This window comes from Folsomia candida, unplaced genomic scaffold (assembly GCF_002217175.1).
Source record: "Folsomia candida strain VU population unplaced genomic scaffold, ASM221717v1 Fcan01_Sc005, whole genome shotgun sequence".
In the NCBI taxonomy this organism is placed as follows: domain Eukaryota; kingdom Metazoa; phylum Arthropoda; class Collembola; order Entomobryomorpha; family Isotomidae; genus Folsomia; species Folsomia candida.
Genome location: NW_019091197.1, coordinates 5,067,586 through 5,077,248, shown reverse-complemented (window position 1 = coordinate 5,077,248; position 9,663 = coordinate 5,067,586). Strand labels below are relative to the sequence as shown.

The 9,663-nt window shown below is 44.0% G+C and overlaps 3 protein-coding genes across 3 annotated transcripts; 2 read left to right on the top strand and 1 right to left on the bottom strand.

Annotated features, from left to right (window-relative positions):
* Positions 1 to 214: 214 nt before the first annotated feature.
* On the bottom strand, positions 215 to 5,608 carry LOC110850404. The gene is made up of 2 exons (XM_022097837.1): positions 2,845 to 5,608; positions 215 to 2,784 (listed from the first exon to the last, which is right to left on the bottom strand). Exons 1-2 carry the CDS (start codon positions 5,606 to 5,608, stop codon positions 215 to 217), a joined length of 5,334 nt encoding a protein of 1,777 aa, XP_021953529.1.
* A 742-nt stretch (positions 5,609 to 6,350) lies between these two features.
* Positions 6,351 to 7,274, top strand: LOC118435902 (DBH-like monooxygenase protein 2 homolog). Its single transcript, XM_035852417.1, has 4 exons — positions 6,351 to 6,653; positions 6,735 to 6,881; positions 6,955 to 7,082; positions 7,142 to 7,274. Exons 1-4 carry the CDS (start codon positions 6,351 to 6,353, stop codon positions 7,272 to 7,274), a joined length of 711 nt encoding a protein of 236 aa, XP_035708310.1.
* On the top strand, positions 6,547 to 9,612 carry LOC118435623 (DBH-like monooxygenase protein 1 homolog). The gene is made up of 8 exons (XM_035851928.1): positions 6,547 to 6,653; positions 6,735 to 6,881; positions 6,955 to 7,082; positions 7,142 to 7,253; positions 7,328 to 7,551; positions 7,685 to 8,165; positions 8,267 to 8,447; positions 8,514 to 9,612. Exons 5-8 carry the CDS (start codon positions 7,417 to 7,419, stop codon positions 8,845 to 8,847), a joined length of 1,131 nt encoding a protein of 376 aa, XP_035707821.1. The 5' UTR covers positions 6,547 to 6,653; positions 6,735 to 6,881; positions 6,955 to 7,082; positions 7,142 to 7,253; positions 7,328 to 7,416; the 3' UTR covers positions 8,848 to 9,612.
* Positions 9,613 to 9,663: the final 51 nt, after the last annotated feature.

Here is a 9,663-nt window from a genome sequence, read left to right as displayed (position 1 = left end):
ATTTGGACTGGAAAAGAGAATTGAACTGCTGATAGATAGGCAAATTAAACTGAGCGCATTGGCTGGCAAAGTTGAGAAAATGGTCAACTACAGTCAAAATCTGAATTACATACACAATGAATGATAAATAAGAATATGGTCATAATCATAAAATTACATAAAGCAAATGAACTCAAACATTCCGGGCGCCTTGAAAAACTGTTTTCAACAAAAATTAAGTAGGAGTTGACGGGATGGTAGGCGTTGGAGTGGAGTTGTCGATGGGGAGCAGACACAGCTTCACAATTGGGCGTTTGAATATGCCTGTTGATGTGCGGACTGTTACTACACGGACGATGGCGTCGGGACCAGGATGAAGAGATTCGATCCGTCCAAGTTTCCATTTCAGCGGTGGTTGTGTTTCATCTTTGATAACCACCATGGCACCGATTGAAATGTTGGGGGATTTGGACATCCATTTTGGACGTTGCTGAAGACGAGTGAGGTACTCATTGGACCACCTCTTCCAAAATGATTGGACCATTTGCTGGAGAAGTTGCCAGCGTGATAAGCGGGAGATCTTGATATCTTCAAGTGTGGGTTCGGGGATAGAGTTAAGTGGGGCTCCAATCAAGAAGTGTCCTGGGGTCAAAGCGTTGTAATCATCGGGATTATTGGTTTCTGGGGTCAATGGGCGCGAGTTCAAGATTGATTCGATTTGGGATGTGATCGTGGTCATTTCTTCGAACGTAAGTCGTTGAGTTCCCATGACGCGACGGAGATGGAACTTTACGGATTTGACTCCGGCTTCCCAGAGTCCGCCAAAGTGGGGGGAAGCTGGGGGATTGAAATGCCAATCAATCCCATCCTTGGATAAATGGTCGGATATGGCTTGGTTGTGGGGGCGAGACATGACCAGTTTGAGAAAATCCTTCATCTCGTGATTTGCACCGACAAAGTTTGTGCCGCAGTCACTGTAAAGGTCCGTGGGTCGGCCTCTGCGGGAGATGAATCTTCGAAGTGCAGCAAGGAAAGCGTCGGTGGAGAGGCTGCTGACCACTTCAAGATGTAGGGCTCGAGTGGTACAACAAACGAAGACAGCCAAATATGCCTTGATTGTTGTCTTGCTGCGGGACTGAATGGGTCGAAGGAGGAATGGGCCGGCGTAGTCGATACCGGTTTTGAGAAATGCTCTGGCAGGGATAACACGGAATGAGGGCAAATTTCCCATCAATTGTTGCATGGTTTTTGCTCTGAGTTTGGTGCAGGTCACACATTTTCCAATTTGACGTCGGACGGCATCCTTCAGTCGCAGGATCCAGTATTGTCGCTGCAGAGTGGACATTAAAAGCTGGGGACCCGCATGGAAATTGATAATGTGTTCATGGTTGATGAGAAGATGAGTAATTGGATTGTGGGATGTGAGGAGAATTGGATGTTTCTGGCTTGCCGGAAGATCCGAATGATTGAGTCGGCCTCCAACTTTCAGCACACCGTCAGAATCTAGGAAAGGACAGAACGAAACAATTTTGCTTTTAGAGTTTACAGGTTGCCCGGCTTGGAGGGCATGAATCTCCCTGGGAAATTCTTGTTGTTGAACGAGCCTTATCCAATATAGCTTGGCGCAATTGATCTCATCTGGGCTGAGAGGAGAGTAAGTAACTTCAGTGGGTGCGATGAGAGGACTAAGGTTCGTGGTGTCACTAATGGCACGGAGTCCGCCGGTGAATAATGGAGACGGGGTGTATTTGTGACCTTTGAGATTCTTGATGAATCGAAATACATAGGCAGTTACTCGAAGTAGCTTTGGAAATGATGAATACCGGTCAAGTAGCAATTGATCAGTTTTGACAATGGTGTGGAGTGAAGTTGCTTGCTTCTCCTCTGCAATTGCTTCTGATGAGTCTTGTGAATGATGAGTTGTGGGGGTTGGAATTTGATTCCTCAGCCAGGGTGGCCCATGCCACCAAAGCTCGTGATTGATAAGCTCATCGCATGTGATTCCTCTGGATGGGCAATCAGCAGGATTTTCTTCTCCTCTAACGTGACTCCACATGGTGGGAGGGACCCTCTCCTGGATCTTGGTGACCCGATTGGCGACAAAGGTCTTCCATCTTGATGGTGGGGAATTGATCCATGCTAGTGCCACTGTCGAATCAGTCCAGGCAGAGATGGAATGGATGGGAATTCTGAGGGCAGATTTGACTGACATCAGGAGTTCAGCCAAAAGTTCAGCTCCACAGAGCTCCAAACGCGGAAGTGACACCGTCTTGACAGGAGCCACACGCGATTTTGAAGTGATGAGGGACGATGAACTGGATGGACCGTCGTATACACAGAGGTAGACAGCAGCGGCGTAGGCTTTTTGTGACGCATCACAAAAACCAGCAAGGCAGAATTTTGTTGTAGAATGAAAAGCGCGATTAAGACTGGGACAGATTAGGTCAGTTCCTTGCATAAAAAATCGATTGATTGTGAGTTTAGACAAACCTTCCATATCTGAACGAAGAGTTGTCCATTGATGTTGAATTTCTAGTGGAAGTGGTTCATCCCAACCATGCTTTAACTTCCACAAGGACTGCATAAGGATTTTTGCGTTGATGATGATGGGGGCCAACCAGCCTACGGGGTCGAAGAGACGAGCGATTTGGGACAAGATGCTTCTCTTGGTCATTGGTGTAGTGGTGGGCTCTTGAGGGCTAATGCGGAAAAGAAACTGATCTGTCTTCGGGTTCCAACAAATTCCTAAAGTTTTGATGCTGGAATCTTGGTCGAATGAGAGGAGGGAACTTGTTTCTCTCATCTCTGGGGGAAGTGCATCCAAAACATCTTGGGAATTGGATTACCACTTGCACAACTCAAAACCTGCATCCTTTGTGAGGCTGAGTAGTTCTTGTTGAGTTTGGAATGCTTCTGGGACGGTGGGTTCGCCAGAAATCAAATCGTCTACATAAAAATCCCTGCCTGCGACTTCCGCGGCTCGAGGGAGTTGTTGCTGACTGACGACTGCTGTTTCCTCCAGCACACGGGTAGCCAAATACGGGGCTGAAGCTGTGCCGTAGGTTACCGTTTGAAGGTTGTAATGCTTCAACGGTTTGGATGGGTCGTCTCGCCATAAGATCCTTTGCAAATTCGAGTCCTCAGGGGTCACTCTTATTTGTCGGTACATCTTCTTAATGTCAGCCGTGAATGCAATCTTATGGAGTCTGAAACGAGAGAGAATATCGACAAGTGAATCCTGAATATTTGGACCAACCATTAATCCTTCATTCAGAGAGACACCGGATGAGGTTTTCGCGGAGGCGTCAAAAACCACACGAAACTTGGTTGTGGAGCTGGACTCGTTCAAAACAAAGTGGTGTGGCACATAGCAGACCAGGCTGGGGTCGGAATCCATGGGGTGGACTTCCTGCATATGGCCGAGTGATTCATACTCCTTCATGAAATCCACATACTGCTTGCGTGCATCTGGATTTGAATGAAGTCTCCGTTCAAGCAAAAGAAGTCTCTTCATTGCAATGTTGAGTGATGAGCCGAGCTTGGGTCGTGGTGACTTGAAAGGGAGCTGAACCGTAAATCTACCTGCATGGTCGCGGGTATATGTAGATTTGAAGTGGGATTCAATTGTAGTTTCTTCTTGGGTTGGGAGTCGATGAGATGGCTCACTGTCCATTTCCCAAAACTTGCGTAGTGTGGCGTCTAGGTTCTCGTCAGTGGGATCACAGCCAATTGTTGTTGTTGTCGAGGATAAAGATTGAGCGAGTGTGGCATTAACTCTGGGCTGGATGAGTGGGATGTCGGATGAACCACCACCAATCAACCAACCGAAGCTGGTTTTGATAGCGACAGGGCTGTTGGGTGGTCCACTTATTTTTCCGCACTCCAAAATAGCGAAGAAGAATTCAGCGCCTAAGAGCATGTCCACATCTAAAGGTTTGTAGTAGAGGGGGTCGGCTAGTTGCAACCCTTGCAGATGAGACCACTTGGTGTGATCGAAATACGAAGTTGGCAATTTTTCTGTGATTTTGCTCGTGACGAGACACCTGGAGATGAAATGAGTTACGGTTGAATCAAGATGTGAACTCACAGTGAACTGCGTGATTCCTGTGGCGTTCGCGACGTATGCTCCTCCCAACCCAGTGGCGGAGGTGTGGCAACGTCTCAATGGAGCTCCGATCCGTTTGATGCAGGAGTCCGTGATGTAATTTGTGTTACTTCCGTTGTCGGCAAGTACTCGAAATGTGTGGTACTGACCATGGCGATCAGCTACTTGAACCAATGCGGTAGCCAGCAGAGTATCAAACTCGTTTGCAACTGGCTGGGGAATCGATGTGAAGTTGACACGGGCTGGGGCTGGGACCGATGCTGCCGTGGGGTTATGCTGCTGTGGTTGGGGGTTGACGGGTCGATTTGCTACTGGTTTATGGAGGAGGGTGTGATGCTTTGAGCTGCATGTCTTGCATCCAAACTTGTTGTTGCACTCGGTGACGCGATGATTGTCTTTGAGGCAATTGTAGCAAAGACCGTTCCTCCGGACGAAGTCGATTCGCTGTTGGGGTGACCAGGACAGGAAGACTTCACACTTGTAAAGATAATGCGATTCATTATTACAAGCCTTGCATGGGGAAGAAGAATGAGATGGAGAATTGGTATGATGAACAAGGGGTCGATGATTGCTTTGATTGTTACCATTTCCAGACTTTTTGTTGTAGGTCTTACTGGGTGTGGCTTCCGTACCACTTGCGGCGAGGGCTCGGGCGCGCTGCTCGAGGAAGTCGAAGAGAGATTTGAGTTTAGGGATGGAGCTGTCCTTCAACGACTGCTCCCACAACTCCTTGGATGTCGAATCCATTTTTGATAAAATGATGAATAAGAGTAGGGCGTCCCATTGATCTGTGGGGAGTTTTAGGACGTCCAGGGATCTGATGCATTCCTGTGATACATCAACAAGTTGGCGAATGGATGATGATGATTGTTGTTGAACTACTGGCTGGTTCATGAATCTGCGGAGAATTGCGAATAAAATCTCCCGGTCATTCTGGTACCTGTCATGAAGAGAATTCCACGCAATATCATAATTGCCATCAGTTATTATCATGCTTGAAATTTGTCGTGATGCTTCACCCCTGACTTGCGACTTTAAGTAAGTTAACTTTTGAGACTTACTGAGCGATTTATTGTCATGAACAGCAGTGACAAATAAATCGCGGAATGATACCCAATCGTTCAGTGTCCCGTCAAATGTTGGGAGCTCAAGGCGTGGGAGCCGGATGTCCACGGATGAGGGCTGAACGGGTGTCCCTGGAATCGGAATTGGGATTGAGGTTGAGCTATTTGGAAAACTCATCCGTATTCCAGTGAATGCTGAGAGAAGTCGATCTGTTTTACGTAAGAGTCTCATATACTCTACTTGATGGGGTTTCATGTCAGGGGGCGAAATTGATATGATTTTCTTGTGTGTTTCCATAATGTCGATTTGAGCAGTTTTTAGGATGTTGATTTGATTAATCACCGATCTTTCACCGAGGGGCGTGGTTGCATGATCAGTCAGCTCAAGTTCCACATAGTCTAAGGTATCACTGACGCTTTCGCGGTCGCTTTCGGCCTTATCGAGCGCTGAGGGTGCCATGTCTCTGTTACTGCTGGCGTTCAATCCGCGCCTGCTGCTGATGAGCTCTGGCCGATTCCGAACGTCCGTCCAGCAGTCCACACGAGAATGGGCTTTACAAATTCAAAGCACTGATAAGGTTAGAGTTCACTATAAGCACACTTACGATGAGGATCTTGAATCCGGTTCGCGAGACCAAAAAATGTGGGGATTTGTGTGAATGAACTCGTTGGATGGAAATGTTGTCGTAGGTGACCGTGGAAGCAGGGGATGAATGAGTGGTGGATGAGTGTTGGAGATGAGAATCAGTCGTGATGATGAGCACAAGTTATCACAATCAAAATAGTCACATTTACTTCAGTTAAAAATATATTGATGTACAAATTGGGGCGAAATTGAGACTTGTGGACTTGAGTGACAAAGTGACGTGGTCAAGGTACGTACAAAAGGAGAATGACAGCGAGGAGGGAGAAATGACCTCCTTTTATAGGAGACTGCTCAAGGTAATGGAATATTACAAAAAGGACAAAAGTAAAAATAAACTTGAGCAGAGTGAATGATTTGGACTGGAAAAGAGAATTGAACTGCTGATAGATAGGCAAATTAAACTGAGCGCATTGGCTGGCAAAGTTGAGAAAATGGTCAACTACAGTCAAAATCTGAATTACATACACAATGAATGATAAATAAGAATATGGTCATAATCATAAAATTACATAAAGCAAATGAACTCAAACAAATTACCTTCACAAATTTTAAGAAAATGTTCAAGTTAACCATCTCCTCCGTCGTGACCTTAGTCGTCCTTTTTAACCCTTGTGTCAAGGCAAATATAATAAAAAACTCTAATGCGAAATTGCAAAAGAGCCGAAATGGCGAGTGGTTGGATACAGCTGAGAAAATTTGGCTGAATTGGACGGTTAATGAGGTCACAAAAACGATAACTTTTGAACTCGAGGCTGAAACCTTGGGTTGGGTGGGGTTCGGAATTTCTCCACAGGGCGGGATGACCGGGGCTGATATCTTCATTGCCGGTGTCTTGCCCAACGGGGACCATTATTCATCGGTAATTAAACTTTGTGTAAAATAAATATATATCTTCTATTTAATGGGAATTTAATAATTAAACATACCGTTTTTTCAACAGGATCGTCACGCTACGGGAACTGTCGAACCGATCGTAGACGCGCATTCAGATTGGGAGCTTCACGACGCAAGAGAATCCGGGAATCGGACATATCTTAAATTTTCCCGATTAATTGACACCTGTGATGATCAGGACTACCCGATCGGGGTGCGTTGAGCGAGATGGAATTATAATTAGTTCATTTTAATCATGATTAACTAATTATTTATTTATATTTTAGATGGATATGACCCGGTTGATTTGGGCGTTTGGTATCACGGACGAAATTGCATATCACACAAGTACGAGACGTGGAACCAAATCGGTAAACTTACGCGGTGCTCTGATTCCAGAAGTGGATTTTACCAAGTAAATAATTCATCCTTAAATAATTTAAGAAAATTTAGTTAAACTAAACATTACGACAGGCTAAAAGAACATAAAATGGTGCTTGACATGGTTATGCCTCCAAGCGACACGTCGTACTGGTGCAGTTTTCACAAAGGTCCAGCACTAGATAAGAAGCACCACATTGTAGCCGTGAGTTTAAATTACAATTAATAACAATATGTAAGACTACGATTAAATTATCGTGTTCATCCATCAATATATAGTTTGACTCACATCTCCCAAATCTGCCCACACACATCACTTTATCCTGTACAACTGCTATGCCACTGATATCATACCGATTGCAGAAATTATGGGAAATTATACCGTGGACAAGTATTTGGGAGATAACTGTTATCTTGCTTACGATTGGGAAAATCTTAAGCCAGTTATGTGGTTGAAAAAGTATTGCAAGGAATACTTGTACGTGTGGGCGACAGGAGGCAAGGTGAGATGGGGGTTAAAAATATGTATGAATATTTGTATAATTATTTTTTTCTTGTTAATGCTAGAACATTTCTGTGCATCGCTAATTTTTAATAATTTTCAACATTAATTGATCCACTTTTCTATAAAACTAGCGCATGGTCTTTCCCGAAAATGTCGGCTACCCTATCGGCTATGGCGACCAGGAGGGAAAAGAGGCATTCTACATGTTGGAAATCCACTATGATAATCCCGACGAGAGAACCGGTGTCCAGTTTGAAACCGGTGTTTCATTCTTCTACACGAACGAAACTCGACCAATTGACGCTGGACTGCTGACGGTTGGTCACGATGTCACACTGTCAATCACAATCCCGCCAAACGCAGAGAATTTCGTCACCGTGGGTCACTGTGGGGCAGAATGCACGTCGAAACAATTTCCCGAGGGAGGAATCAAGATTTTTAACGCCCTCCTGCATTCACACCTTTCCGGGAGAAAGTTGAAACTGAGGCAATTCAGGGACCAGCAGGAACTCGAGTGGCCCGATTTTGATGACCATTATGACTTCAACTACCAACAAAATAAGCATTTAAACCAGGAAGTTATCGTGTTACCAGGGGATCATTTAACTTATGGTAAATTTTACTATGTAGTTTAAAATTTAAATAGAAAAAAAGTAGTCATGAAAATATTTCTAATTTTCTGTATCCCGAATTTTGAATTTTACCAAATTAAGAATGCACCTATGGCAGCGTTTGGAAAAAGGGGAAAGTTGTCACAGGAGGTATGTCGACGGAGGACGAAATGTGCCAAGCATTCCTTTGGTATTACCCCAAAATTGAGACGATTGAGGTTTGCGGGTCTTTATATGGTGTTGAGCTTTCAGTAGCCGATTTGGGGATCACCAATTGGACGGGGTTAGTCTCAAATGGGATAAAAAACGTAATAATTGACTGATTAACTAAATATTTTAATATATATAGAGTTGATACTTCGGAAAGTATATTAACAAAATTCCACGTTTATGAGCCCACCGAATTGGCTGGTGACTTGGAGGAGTCGTTAAACACCAAGTTCAATTGGACACAGGAAATCAGAGAGGAGATGGAGAGGAAGAGAAGGTACGAGGACCACGTGGGAATCTGTGCGTCCAGAAAGATTCGCCGAAATTCTTATTTTAAAGTTAAATATCCAACGATAGTGACGCCTTATGAGCCCGCTGATACATGCAGGATTGCAGGTGGTGACGGTTTACAATTAGGCGTAGTCGATACTTTTATGACAGTCTTTGTAAGAACATTGGACATATTTTTGTAGTAATGTAGAGTGACAATTGAGACTATGTATATGTAATATGGAGTCAAAAAGCATTGCGATCAACTATTTAGTATTTATTATTATTATTGTTATTTATTAATCAAGCTTGCTTATTTACAAAGCTCGTTATGCCTGACATATTTGTATTTTACAGCACATAAGTTTGGGGCAAATAGATCAAATAATTAAATAAATTAGATTATATGAATACATGGAAATAGATACTTATTACAAATATTATTACTCCTCAGCTTACCAATTACAAAGCACCAACTACACATTAAAAACATATTTCAAATAAAACATGCGAAAGTACACGTTCAAAATATGTATAAGCATGCAACTTAATCCACCTCCACAGTAAAAAACTATCCATACCACAACGAAACCCACATAATACCCTTTTTACCCCTTGACCTTAATTAAGTCTCTCATAAAGTTTCTCAAATTTCCAAAGAAACCGTAATTGGATAACCATTATATCTCAGGATCTAACAAATTAGCAAAGTTTTTCTTAATTGGGAAACTTTGCCCACTATGCACACGTGTGACAAGCCCCATAAGTAGTTTCCTCTTCAGATGCGATTTCGATTATGTGCCATTTCATGCCCTTGCCTTCTCCAGACGTGAAGTGGAATCCGACGCGATGCGACAAGTGTCTGTTACCAACAGGCTCACTCCATCCACTTCCACATCGCCACAAGGCGATCCAATTCCTGTTAACATCTCCTCCAAATATCGTGGATATGTGTGAACCCATTTAACCAGGCGAGCTTGCCTGCCTGCCGTCTGCTTTCTCTTTCTCCTCTTCCCTAC

Coding starts and splice junctions, on each gene's coding strand:
- LOC118435623 (XM_035851928.1), top strand. CDS start 7,417: ATGGGAAATTATACCGTGGACAAGTATTTGGGAGATAACTGTTATCTT. Junction 8,166..8,266: donor AGGGGATCATTTAACTTATG/GTAAATTTTACT, acceptor TACCAAATTAAG/AATGCACCTATGGCAGCGTT. Junction 8,448..8,513: donor GGGATCACCAATTGGACGGG/GTTAGTCTCAAA, acceptor TAATATATATAG/AGTTGATACTTCGGAAAGTA.
- LOC110850404 (XM_022097837.1), bottom strand. CDS start 5,608: ATGGCACCCTCAGCGCTCGATAAGGCCGAAAGCGACCGCGAAAGCGTC. Junction 2,785..2,844: donor CAGCCTCACAAAGGATGCAG/GTTTTGAGTTGT, acceptor CACTTCCCCCAG/AGATGAGAGAAACAAGTTCC.
- LOC118435902 (XM_035852417.1), top strand. CDS start 6,351: ATGTTCAAGTTAACCATCTCCTCCGTCGTGACCTTAGTCGTCCTTTTT. Junction 6,882..6,954: donor ATCAGGACTACCCGATCGGG/GTGCGTTGAGCG, acceptor TTTATATTTTAG/ATGGATATGACCCGGTTGAT. Junction 7,083..7,141: donor CCAGAAGTGGATTTTACCAA/GTAAATAATTCA, acceptor ACATTACGACAG/GCTAAAAGAACATAAAATGG.